Raw genomic sequence first — 13,853 nt, 5'->3', positions numbered from 1 at the left:
TAGAGGGACTGTAGTTCTGCTTTAAGGGAAAAAATACAGTAAGGGAAATGCAGCCTTAACTATGGAGTCACTTCTGACAGTTCAATAATACAACAAACTATGGGCTGTATTCTGTGTAGCACTAGCAAGGCAAAGAGAAAATATATGTCCTATCTCCTTTCTTACCTCCACCCCCAAACATCCCTTTAAGACAAAGTCAGACAAGTTATAATTCCATAGCCTTTATTGATCACAGTGGGAAGCTTAGGTTTTAAACCAACTAAAGGATATTCTTTCTTAAAGATATGAAATGAAACTTTAGTTGGTAGAGTATAATCCTATACAATCTGTTTAGGTTGCTATATTAAAGGAAAAAAGGTTTATTAATTTTGTTAAACAAGTCTGCTATACTACTGCACCTTTAACAAAGGAAGGAAAAAAATCTAGATTCTTTATGGATATAAACGAATAGTATAAGACTTAGAAACATGTTATAGGGAACTCTGATCAGTTTGGGCCCAGTCCGCCATGGAAGTTGAAGGTGCTCAGCACCTTCCAGGATGGAGCCATTTATACAGACACTCACTGGTGTAAAAGTAACATTCAGAGATGAGAGAGAATTATTTCATGTACTATTCTAAACACTAATTCAGCCTAGAAGCAACGTAATGTATTTTTAAAAACTCAGGTGTTCTCAACATTTGGAAAAAAACTTCATCCTATAGAGTTGAAGTAGTTAAAGCATATCATCTTTTGTAATACCTGGTATACATTTTCTGCATAAAAATATAAAATAAAAATAAAACTGCATATATATTTAATGGTCAATTTTTTGAATATTATAAGATACTGAAGAATAAGGCACAAAATGTAAATAAAAATACAAAAGCACTCATGAATGTTACTGGATTATTTTGAATGGAACATAGCAAAATTCAAGTAGTTCTAAATATGCATATTTCTTGCAATAGGAATATGTTTTCTATATTTCCATTACAGCTTTTAAGTCTGATATACAAAGACTAATTATGTAAGATCAATCTATTAAAGGCACTACACTTTTGCAGTGGTTGTACTTAGATGTTTGACTTTCTTCAGAGACATTTGAAATAAGGGTTCATAATGGTTATTTGGATCTGAATCTAAAAATGATTAGTTCCATAGAAAGTGATGCTTCAGATTTAGGCCCAAGTCATTTAATTTAAGCAAACGTGCTTAATTTTATGCCCAAATATTACCATTAACGTCAAACGGCACTATTTGTGTACAGAGAGTTAGACTCATTTGTGAAGTCATTGCAGGATATGCACAAGCAGATCTTATGTCTGCACAGAATCCCACCAAAATCTCTGGGCACAGGGTAGATCCCACTGCAGTTTCAGAGCATAAGAGTTTAACATGAATTTATATCTGCAATTCACTATGCAAGTACAATCTACATATCAACCAGTACTTGTAAATGTCAAATATAGAATTGAAGATATATTTTGTTTTTGCTAGTTATGAGATTTATATAAAATGTAGGTGGTTTTTAGATGCATGTTTTGAGGCAGATAGGAGGAAAGAACTTTAGTATGAAGCTAGTCATGCATCAAGGAAACTCATTTTCTTTGCTTATGTATTGCTGATTGCAGCCTCAAAGAAAAAAAAATAAAGTCAAGTAATATCTGTAATATTTTCTCATTTTTGCACAGGCAGATGAGATTAGAAGGAGGCTTTACTTCCTCCCTAAAGTTTCAGCTAGTTTCTTCAGTCTTTTCTTCAACTCCAGAGGAAACTTCTCATAGCATTTCTTGCAGACAGGCTTCATATCAAATTCAACAAATTTGTTCCTAAAAATGATAAAAAAGGAAAAAAAATCTTTAGTGAAAGATTTCAAGGAGTATTTGTAGCATACCATATTGATATGGGACAGGCAGCAAAATAATGTTTTCAGTGTTTTTGCTCAATATATACATGGAACTAAGATTATAAATTATTATAACAAGACAACAAATGTAGATGTATACTTCAACAATCTATTTCGTTTAATGGCACAGACAATTATATTTGTTATTAGCAACACCCTGCCTTGTCACTGGTTGCCAACATTTAGTAAGGGAAACCCGAATTTGGGATTGTCTTCTGAATTTTTTTCAAATTCATGGCTGGTTAAGTACAGGTGAATTTGCTAAAGGTGACAGATTTATGCTTTGAAAAATTGAGATGGCCAATCATTGGGCATATAGTCAATATTTACGTGAAAGTAAATAGCTGAAGTGAAGGAAACAACTACAGGAAAAAAAGCGAACTTTTGGCTAGTGAAGAAAATTTGGTTTTATGCAATACAGTGTTTTGTGCAACCACTGAATTATAAACCTAATAGAAGTCTGGACACCCAGGGTTACTGACCTATAAATATCTGATCTGGGTATGGGCAAGAGTTGTTATGCAGAAGATGCTATGATATTCCATATTGAATCAGAGCAGTGGTCATGTAGTTAAGTATCCTGTCTCAGACAGTTGTGAGGACCAACTGCTTCAGAGGAAAGTGGAAGAATCCCTGCAGTGGCAGTTATGCCAATCTGCCCACGAGACAGAAAGTGCCACTGGGTCAACAAAACAATAAACACAAATTGCTGACAAATGCCCAATAAACAAACTGGAAAAACAGAGAAAAATAAAATGCTATTTTATCTTTCAATTGTAGTAATCTCTCAAGTTACTTAAAACAATAGATAAATTTCCATCTGAAATGTAGTAATTTTCAAGTTGTCTGGTATTTTAACAAGTCTTGAATATTTAAACAGTTAAGCTCTTTATCAATTATATTGGCCTTGATTTTCTGATCTCTCTGGGATCCCATGAGCTGTTAATTTACATATCACTTTGTAGCAATATGATGTATTGTAAGAGGAGACTTAGGTAGTCCAATGTGAATTATACATTTTATTTAAAACAAACGATGTACAAGCTATAAATGGTTTAAAAAATCAAAAACCAGCTCACTGTAAAAAAAACTTTTGGAGAACGCCCAAAAACAAAATATAAACTCTGTAAGAACTATAAGAAACAAGTCAGTTACTATTCAGAGGGTGTCTTGACAGAGTTTGCAATGTGTGGATTTGCACAGTTCCTTTCCTGCTACTGAATTATAGTTATATGTCTAATTGAATGCTGTTGTGATACAGTAGTTTAAAAACTGGAGCAAAACGTTAATGTTAGTGAAAGTCTCAAAACAAAAAGATATACTCTGCCTGCAATATTATTTTCAGGGTCTGACATTTTATATCAGCTTAAAAACTATTTTGTGGGATGTTAAAACAGATGCACAAGGCATTTAATAAAAGTGGAGTTTCAAAATTACCAAGTTTTCACAACTAGCTTCTAAATCTGCATCCCCAAATTTTCTAAGCATAATCCTGTATTTGAATGTGCAGACAGGCAGGTGGACAGCTAACTATTCAGCCTGTATGCCTAATGCCTACTGGCATATATAATCAACTGTATGCACAACACTTATGCGATTTGGGAAGTTGGATTGAAATCATCGCTACACTGTGGTCAGATGGTCTGTTCAGCAAGGTAAGAATTTTTCTCCCAGAAGTCCACATTCATGAATTTTGCTATTTAAGAAACCTTGCAAGTTCAATTTCTGAGCACAGTGGCCTAAATTTAACATATTAAAATTTAGTGTTCAAGATTTCAAATCATAGATATGTGGAAATTAATAGTTATTCTATCTTTGATTAACACAAACATGCAGAAAACAAAGAAAAGTACATGTCCTAAACACTGACCAAAGAAGAAAGGAGCAGAGATGGTGATAGGAAGAAAAGAAAAGTTTACAAACAGACTGGCTTTTTCTTTTTCTGCTTGTCTTTCTCCTTTGCATCTCGCTCCCGTTTGGCAAGTCGACGCTTAAATTCTTCCGGCATTTTCTCATAACAGTGTTTGCAGACAGGTTTTAGATCAATTTCAACAAACTTATCCCTTTAAATAAGACAGAGGAAACAGAGGAAAGAACAGGAAGAGTTAAGAATAAATCTTAACTGAAAGAAGAACTGAACACAAAGTAGAAATAGATTATAAAGTAGTAAATGGAGCAACAGGAACAAAGATGTATGTCATTTACAAGAAGTTGTCTATAAATGTTTTATACCATTACAGTTAAACTATGACTATAACATCTGTGCTTGAAAAGTGACTATTGATTTGTTTTGATGAGATCGCATCTGTTTTCCATCTTCTTAAACTATCTGATAAACTTACTTGAGCGTTAATTTAGTGTTGCAAGTGGAACAAGCGAAACAGTTCACACACCATGCTTTATTCAGAGCAGACACAACTAAGGGGAGGGGGAAAAAGACAATATTAACAATTCAATAAGCAAAGGCATTTGTTAAAAACTTCTGAAATTCACACATTCATGAGACATACAGCAAAAGGTGATTATTTTTAAAGTTTTTAATCAATGGGATAAAATTATGGACCATAATATAATGAAGTGAAGGTCAGGAGACACGCATGAACATAAACTGTAGGTAAGTGCTATGTAGGAGGCATAGATGCCTCTAAATTACGTAAGTGTTTAAGCTGACACTGAACTTTTAGCTATCCTCTTTGTTTTGTGATAGGTCTGGACTGGAAGGGCTCAATTTTGATCTTGAATCAAAGTTGCCTTTCCCCCTTTGCTTGTTTATGTCAGTCTCTACTTTCTCCTCCTTTGTGTCTCTTTTCCATCCTCCTCTCTTTATATAGGGTTGCTGAGAATTAAGAAATGAAACCTCCTAAGGCATACTTTGTTAGGAAAAACAAGAAACGAAACTTGGAGAAATGAAACTTAGAGCTTTTTTTAGCAAGGAATGAGTCATGGCAGAGAAGTTCCTGGGATGTCTGCAGATATGATAGAGATGAGCAAAATATTGTGAGGGAAGTCCTTGAAGTCCCTGGCACTTGCCAGCCAACTGGTCAAGCATTGTTCTAACCAGTTTTGACAAGGATGGATACCTAAAATTCAGTGATGTCAGATATGTAGGCTTGTTTATTATAAGCAATGAAAGAAGAAAGGCAATAGTTGGGCCACTTGCCTGCCTGTTCAGCTGGAGCCAGCCAGTATGGGTTTGAGCATCCCAGGTGTAATCCTGTTGTAAATATCTGATTGATAGCTGTTATGTGGATATGTGTTAGGTTTAGCTAAGCTTAGACTGCGTGTTCGGAATAACCATGTATAAGCCAAATTGGTTTTTGGATTAATAAAGAAATCTTTGGCTGAATTTTGGTGTTGGTCCATTTGAACATTGAAATAAAGATCCTAACACCTTCCACCTCCTCCCACTATACAAGCACTGAAGGTTAGCTACTATGAATGAAACTGACCATTGTCAGGCAGTTGTAGTCATTTTCAATTATAGTAGCTGCCACCATAGGTCAAGCACTTCTCTCTGCAACTTATGGGTGCTGGTTGTCCAATAAATATAATTCTGGAGAAAGGTATTCTGCTGTTTGTCAGAGGTATCCTAATCAGGTAGATAATTGATGCATTGCTCCATAGGTGACCCCTCTGAGGCAGACAACCATATAGATCTTGCTATAGTTAACCAGCTGCCTGACATGTTTACCCCCCTCTCTCTCTTGGATAGAATAATGCTGGACACCCTTATTATTCGTGACTGTAATATTTTGTTTGAAAGTGTATGGAGGAATGAAAGAATAAATTTAAAACAATGATTAAAAATTACACCAAGAGCAATGAAATGGCACACTACAATTTGCTCAGTTTAGCGACCAGAACATACAGTATGAGACAGCCAGATTACATAATGTACACATGAAACATGTGCACCTAGTTATCATACAAGGCTAAGCTACCCCTTTCACTCAAATTCCAGATTTGTATTTGTTTTTGGAGGATTTTAATGAAGGTGAGCAGAATATTACCTTCAAGATGACTCCTAAATTGTAGTTTTATAGGTAGAGTATAGTCTTGAAACTATATGGAGAGCACATAATCTGAATCTAGAGCTCTACTTTGCTGTCATGATTATAATTCATGGCATGGTATTCTTTTGAAGTGTTTGGGCTTTATCCCATTTCATTACTGGTTTTGGTTTAGCTGGTGCTATTACACTTGTTGAGATAAGTGTTGTTGTAAGGTAGGTATTAATTTAGTATTGCTTCATATTAAATTATCTGCTTTCTCCACCATCCTGCCCCAGCAGGTTGTCAACAGCCATGCTCCAGGTTAATGGGCTGATGGGTTGTTTTTATAGGACACATTGTTTTGCTGAATGCTTATCCTTTGCCAGTGTTTGAAACAACAGCACTTCTACAGACTTGAGGCCAGATGTTTTTAAAAGATATTTAGGTGCCTAAATACGCAGATAGCCACCTAGTGGGATTTCAAAGCTCCTAGGTGTCTAATTTCCATTGAAATCATGGGAATTAGGGCCTATGAGTTTTTGAAAAATCCCACTAGGCACCTATCTCCTGGATTATCCTATCCCTTATCTCCTGGATTATTGCACCTGCACTGAGCTCTATTAAAGTCAGTGGGGCCCAGACAGGTACAGGAAGCTGCATGTGTAAATCTCACTAAGGGATTGGGACCTTGCTGTTTTACACTCACAGAAACACTCAAGAATTTAGAAAAAGGCATAATGGGAGAAAAAAAGGTCATCAGCAGTTCAAAAGGGATTCAAGGCCAATCTTCCCTGTCCCTGGTGCCTCTTAGTAAGTGCTTCCTACTGAAGTGACGAAGAATGCAACCAAAGAAACACTTACCATCTCCTTCAATCACACGATTACAGTGGAAACAAACATCACCAAACAACTGTGAAGGGGGAGGAAATATGAATTTTTAACTTTAAAACTTATCATGGGTAGATTTTTATAAACACAATAATTGCAATTCAGCATATGGACATAGCAACTTTTCTAACAAATTCAGTAAGATAAAAGGAATGCAAACTGTCAAATTTAATTTATTTATTTAAAGTCACCTTTCCATTCATATTGCAAATAAGATCTTTCATTATTAAAGCTGAAAAAATGTTTAATTTATGTTTTCTTTTTCTTCTCTACTAATTCAGTTTTTGTTTCATTTTTGCATTTCTTTCATCTTGGACAATTAAAATAGGCTAGACAGTTTCGCTTTTGTACAATACTAGTTTCTAGTCAATTTGAACTTTCAGGTCCTCATGCATGTCTGGAACAATCCCTCGCTATTTCTGTTGCAAACACTATTGAGAACTATTTATTTCTAGATGCCTTTGTTTTTCTAGGCAATTTATTACATATATGTGCATACATATATATAATTTCATTTTTTATCTTTCGCACACACACGCGTGTGCACACTAATGACTTTTGGCCCAAATTTTACTTAACATCTGTAATGTTATTTAATATTTACAGGTATACTATCAACAATTCAATCATCAAAACTGAATAATCTGTAATTAATACATGCCTCAGAACTATGGAGCTCATTACCTACCTTTTAATTGCTAATAGGTGTGTACCTGTGATACTTTGCTGTTTGCTCATGTTTAAAAAGTTGCAGCAAGTTTATTTTAACAGTTAAAATACGTCTGTGTATTCTGTTATCTATTCATCCAGATGTTTGTACTACGCTCCTCACTGTGGTATCTGAGTGACTATAATAAAGGAGTCTGTAGGGAAAGGGAATACTGAATATCCATGTATGAAAATGAAAGTCACTAGGTGGCGTTCTCTGACAAATGCATTTGGTGTTTGCACTCTTAGGTGGAGAAAAAGTGAGTCAAGCTGAGTTGCACAGCATATCTTCATGTATAATCATATCATCATATGATAGCAACTATAAGGAAAACCACTCTATTAACTAAGGCCTAGTGTCAAACCTAGACACTGAGTGACAAATTTTCCTTAGATTCTCGGAAAAGTTGGGTGTCATTAGCAGCACTGACAGGTGCACTAACCTTGCAGATACTAAGAAGTTCACAGCCAATAGTCCTACCGTCATTAGTAATTACGGATTTGACGGTTGAGTACATACTGAATGCTTTGTGAAGTCCTTAACAGTTTTGTTTTTAAATGCTTGAGCCATTTGCAGAAAAACGTTAAAATGTTTAAGGAATTACAATACTACAGTCCCTACTTTTCAAGACACAGCTGGTTGTCAGAAGGCAAAACTAGTCCCTTAGTGTTAATATTTTTCTCTCCTACTGATATAAGTGAGTTGATGAATCATAAATGTGATAGCTAAGATACGAAATTCAACCTTACCTGATTGTAATGGGTTTCACAATATGCCAAGCCCTTCCTCTCATAATGACGATGACCAAGGAATGGTTTTTCACACTTTGCACAAACAAAATGCTGCAAAGAAAGTGGTATGAATTGTCTGTGGATTGGTTGAGTTAATGGTATTTCTTTGGAAACAGATACACAAACCTCATGACTGAGCATTATTAAAGGATAGTCTGCTGGTAATGCCTTTTTAAAATTAACTTAACACTTTTATTAGTTGTTGATTTAAAACATTAAAATTAGTAAAAAAAATATTGCTCATTTTAAAATCTGATATTCTAAAATAAATAGACTAAAGAAAAAAACAAACAAACAAAAGGTTTTGGATTCATTATTAGTTGATAAACTGCATTGATAACGAAGAAGTCTTAAACTAGCTTAAAGAAACTTTGTTGCTATACTTCTTGTTTGGCAATCACAATAACGAGGGCTGTGGTGGTGTGTTTTTATTTATTTATTTAAAGACATTTGAGAAGGAAGGATGATCTTGTCATTAAAGGAGTGGGAGTAAGCAGATCTGGGTTCCATTTATTACCCTCCCTTTTGGGAGTTGTCCCATCTGAAATACTACTATAATAATACTTGCCGACCTCACCAGAATGTGGTGTCAGGATACATTTGTTGGTTGAGTTTTTCAAAGCAGTGCAAGGGATTTAGCTACATATATTCCATTAAATTTGATGAAAAATTTGTGGCTAAATCTCCTGCATTGCTTTGAAATGCTCAACAATTATTTGTGAAATGCTTTGAGATCCTCAAATGGAAGGTGTCGCAACAGGCAAAGTAATATTATTGTACTTTGTAACAATCATAGAAATGTAGGGCTGGAAGGCACCTCAGTAGGTCATCTAGTTCAGTCCCTTGCATTGAGACAGGGCTAACTATTATCTAGACCATCTCTGACAGATGTTTGTCTAACCTGTTCTTAAAAGCTTCCAATGAAGGAGGTTCTAAAACTTCCCTAGATAATTTGTTCCAGTGCTTAACTACCCTGACAGTTAGAAAATTTTCCTAATGTCTAAACCAGTGGTTTTCAACCTTTTTTGGACCCCTAAAAAATTTGGAATGGAGGCGTGGACCCTTTTGGAAAGTCAACCTGTGAGCTGCAGACCCCTACCTTTGAAGTCTTAGACTGAAAACTAACTGAACAGAATTCAGCTATAAACACTGCACGTGCTCAGCACAGCATTTGACACAGCGTGAGAAAGAGCTTGCTAAACCAGTGGTTCTCGAAACAATTTTTTTGATGGCCTCAGAGTGCGGCCACCAAATCTGGCTGGTAGCCGCATTGACAATTTTTCCTAATATACTCAGTTAATGTTAGGAAAATCAAATAAACATAGACATGTCCAAATGGTATGTTCTGGGTTTGATGCATCAATTGTGTGGATCAGAATATTAGCAAAAGTTGAGGAGCTCTTTGAATGGCAAGGCTGCCTCACTTGCACCACTCACCTTTCAGATGAGAAAGGTGAGTGGGGTCCACGAAGAACTGCAGTTCCTGCCAGGTGGCTGGAGGGAGTTACTTGTTCTTCCCCGCAGAGCAGCCAGTCTGGCTACATATGCAGCAAACTGCCCTGAGCCACCTGGCGGGAGGCAGGGAGGGGGCTGATTTGGGGGGGAAGAATTGCAGCTTAGGGAGGGAGCTGCTGGGGGTCATTTGCACAGTTGCAGGGAGCGGGGGATGAGTGGGTGAATGCAAGGACCCTGGAGGCAATCGAGTTGCTGGCAGGGAGGGAAGAAGAGAGGGAGGGAGGAAAGGGGGTGGGTGCCAGAAAGGCAGGGAGGGAAGAGGGTGGAAGTCGGGACCCCAGGCACCAGCGCAGCCGGCGGGGAGGGGGTGGCTGTCAGGAAGGCAGGGACGGAAAGGGGTGGGAGGTGGGACCCCAGGCACTGGCGGACAGCCAGTGGCTGGCAGGGAGGGGCACGGACCCCAAGGCAGACATGCGGTGGTGGGGGGGGGAGGGGAGAGCATCACTTACCTTGGCACTGCAGTCCAGCAGCGGAAGGTGCTTCTGGGAGCCAACGGCCAGGGGTTATTCACCCTGCAGGGGCTGCTCCCAACAAGTCCTGGCTTGTGATCAGGTGAAACCTGGCAGGGCTGGGTGGATCCTTGCCCCTCCCCCCTTCCCTAACTGCTCCTAGCCACACAGAAACCCCCTGGTGGCCGCATGGCCACATTTGAGTACCATTGTGCTAAACTGTGATATCTATGATAACGACAACACTTCCCAGTTTTGACCTGAACGTGGGAGTATACACATACTTTTGATCAAAAGAAATGAAATACTTTTTCTGGGATCTGAAACTTGATTTTCATAGTCACCTTTGGCGGACCCCTTAGACATAGTTTGTGGACCCAAGGGTCTGCGGACCATAAGGTGAAACCTAAATCTCGTCTAACCTAAATCTCCCTTGCTGCAATTTAAGCCCATTACTTCCTGTCCTATCCTCAGTGGATAAGGAGAACAATTTATCACCCCCTATTTTATAGCAACCTATTATGTATTTGAAGACCTATCATATTCCCCGTCCTTCCCCAGTCTCCTCTCCTCCAGACTAAACAACCCCAATTCTTTCAATCTTTCCTCATAGGTCATATCATCTGTACCTTTAATCATTTTTGTTTCTCTTCTCTGCACTTTCTCCAATTTGTCCACATCTTTCCTGAAGTGTGGTGCCCCACACTGGACCCAGTCCTCCAGTTGAGGCCTTATCAGTAGAATGAAAGAATTACTTCTTATGTCTTGCTTAAAACATTCCTGCTAATGCAAACACCATTCTGGGATTTTTTTTTTGCAACAATATTACATTGACTCATATTTAGTTTAAACAATGAGAGTCCTGTAGCACCTTAGACTAACAAATTTCTGTGGGCATAAGCTTTCATGGGCTGCGCCCCACTTCATCAGATGTAACAATCAGTGGGGTGCAGCCCACGAAAGCTTATGCCCACAGAAATCTGTTAGTCTAAGGTGCTACAGGACTCTCATTGTTTTTGCTGTATACAGACTAACATGGCTACCCCACCCCTCTGGAACTTTTCAGATTTAGTTTGTGATCCATTATAATTCCCAGATCTTTTTCTGCAGTACTGCTTCCTAGGCAGTCATTTTCCATTTTGTAGTTGTACAACTGATATTTCCTTCCTATGTGTAAGCACTTTACATTTTTCCTTGTTGAATTTCGTTCTATGAGGATTGGACTAGAAGACCTCTTGAGATCCCTTCCAGTCCCACAATTCTATCATTCTATTTATTTCAGACTAATTCTCCAGTTTGTAATTAATAGTATTAATGCAAAATATTACTACATTTCTATATAATACTTTGCACTTTTATGGCACTTTCCATCCAAGGATCTCAAAGCACCTTTTTGAACACTGAACTTAACATCATAAACACCTTGTAAAGTAGGCAACGGTGTTATTATCATCCCCATCTTATAGATGGAGATACAGAGGGATTAAATAACTTGCCCAAGACCATATAGGAAGTTCATGGCAGTTAAACCATACTTTTGTGCCAGTCACCTCATGTATATATACACTTAAAAAGTTTCTGCTGATTTAAGAGATATTTTGAGTTCTATCCTAGTATTTCCCATCTGAAACACAGAGAACCTCTCTCAAAGTGCAGAATTTTTCAAAAAAGAATAAAGCTTGTGTGTGATTACAACTAAAGACATGCTGTACAACTTACTTCATCATCCATTTTTGTAGATTCTTTTAATCCTTTTTATTGAAACTGACCCACAAAATTCCAGACCTAGTATATTCATGCCAAAATACAATACACTCTGACATTTACCTCCACATGCCACTGTTTCCCCATAGCATTCACTACTCGTCCTTCAATTGGTCTCCTACATGCTCCACAGATGGGGACACCCATTTTATCGTGGCAAGGTAAACAATATAATTCTCCCTTCAGCTCACGAGCATCAACAGTAAGTTCCTTCCTGTTCAAAAGTTAATGAATTAAACATGAATACAAAGAATCTAAGAATACATAGAATGATTTTAGTTAATGGGTGACCCTATTTTTATGCATTTATTTTAAATGTTTTATTTACACTCCATTAAGGGATTTGGAAGCTACTGTTCAAAATAGCCTGGTTCAGTGGATTTTATCTTGGAGGTTGACTGTTTGCATGGAAAATTCAGAAATGTGTGATAAGTATAATAAATTCAGTTTCTTAGTTTCTCTAAATATCTGGTTTATAATAGTTTCATCATTTTCTTACTTCCATCTACACTGAACACAAGATCATTTGTAACCTCTAGATACACTGGGCTAAATTCTGCTCTCAGTGACACTGGTATAAATCCACTATAGTCATCTGATTTACTCTGGATTAACATCAGTGTAACTGAGACTAGAATTTAGTGCTCTAGGTCCAAGTTAATCCTCCATGCCTTTACAGGGTTCAAGGATAAAGAAAAATATGCACCTATATGTGACATTCGTGTATCTTCTCTTCCTATCATAGAATCTCTGTATATTACTTTGTTTTAACCACTAAACTGGATAATAAATCTGAATAATTATGTTATTAAGAACCGTTAAAATGACAGTGACAGGACTGAGCTTAAAAATTGACTATAATCAATGATGATCTCATTTGACTGCTTTTGCTTTAGGATTACAGATTCTTTAAAAAACTGATCTGTGCTGTGGCACTAAATTATTTACAGTGAAAACTTCCCTTCCACCAAATAAGTGGATGGCCAGCTACAAACAACTAGTGCACCTGTGTTATTTCCCATAATACCTCGAATCCAGCATCTCTGTGCAGGACATGGAAAACTGGGGGAAAAATCTTTGTTTACCCCCTGCTAAGTTCCAAGTGAGCTTTAGCTCCCTCTGGATGGGAAATTGCCATGTCCAGCTGCTCCAGAGGCCACTTTGAAAATTCAGATTCTCCATAGAGCTGTTTGCAGCAGCAGCTCTTTTTTCTCACCAAGAGCACCAAGAGCAATGGTGCTATACCTGTATAGTGTCAACACAGCTGCCATTGCAACCTGTAAAAATTGGGGATGTGTCTCAGCCCTGAAGACAAGGACCAGCTGCCACAGCTGAAGACACATTGTTTCAAAGAAAGAGGAGGGCATGATTTACAATCTGCTTTTAAAAACTAGAAAAGGCAGAGGAATAAGTTAAGCAGCAAAAGAGGGAAGCAAACGGGAGAGGGGATGCACTTTTAATTTTTTAAAAATAAGTGAAGAAAAAATACAACATTTACTGGGATTTCCTACATTATAATTCAGATTACTGCCAATGACGTCTTAAAAACGGACTCCACAAAGTAGTAGTTCATTCAGCCTATGGTTTTGGGCATTCTGACTTCTTCATTCATTCAGTTCATAGTGCTATAACCTTGAATCCTAGTCAATATTATGTGCCACACAAACAGGAGTGGCTGTAAATCAGATTACTGATAAATCTGATAACATTTCAACTGATGCAGAATCTACTACTATTCCAGTGGTTAATTATCCTCACTGTTACAAATGGTTGGATTATGCTAAAAGATTACATGGGGGTGAGGTTCTGTCCAGTCTCACATCTTCTACACCATTTCAAACCCTATCTCCCTCCAAA

The 13,853-nt window shown here is 37.4% G+C and overlaps 1 protein-coding gene across 5 annotated transcripts in view; it reads right to left on the bottom strand.

Moving 5' to 3' along the window:
• Nucleotides 1-205: 205 nt before the first annotated feature.
• LIMS1 (LIM zinc finger domain containing 1) overlaps nucleotides 206-13,853 on the bottom strand; it is a 121,451-nt gene continuing 107,803 nt past the window's right edge. For 3 of the 5 annotated variants that reach the window (XM_067563620.1, XM_067563621.1, XM_067563617.1), the window contains exons 6-11: nucleotides 12,060-12,210; nucleotides 8,227-8,319; nucleotides 6,742-6,790; nucleotides 4,231-4,306; nucleotides 3,759-3,951; nucleotides 206-1,811 (exon numbers count right to left, since the gene is read on the bottom strand). In XM_067563620.1, coding sequence (XP_067419721.1) covers nucleotides 3,804-3,951; nucleotides 4,231-4,306; nucleotides 6,742-6,790; nucleotides 8,227-8,319; nucleotides 12,060-12,210 — 517 coding nt within the window. In that variant the 3' untranslated portion in view covers nucleotides 206-1,811; nucleotides 3,759-3,803. Of the gene's footprint in view, nucleotides 1,812-3,757; nucleotides 3,952-4,230; nucleotides 4,307-6,741; nucleotides 6,791-8,226; nucleotides 8,320-12,059; nucleotides 12,211-13,853 lie in introns of those variants that run through there. The other 2 variants (XM_067563619.1, XM_067563622.1) reach the window with 2 other exon arrangements.

This window comes from Emydura macquarii, unplaced genomic scaffold (genome assembly GCF_026122565.2).
Source record: "Emydura macquarii macquarii isolate MOO-44397 ecotype Brisbane River unplaced genomic scaffold, CSIRO-AGI_Emac_v2 contig_2531, whole genome shotgun sequence".
NCBI classification, from domain to species: Eukaryota; Metazoa; Chordata; order Testudines; family Chelidae; genus Emydura; species Emydura macquarii.
This window is presented reverse-complemented; position numbering and strand designations above follow the sequence as displayed.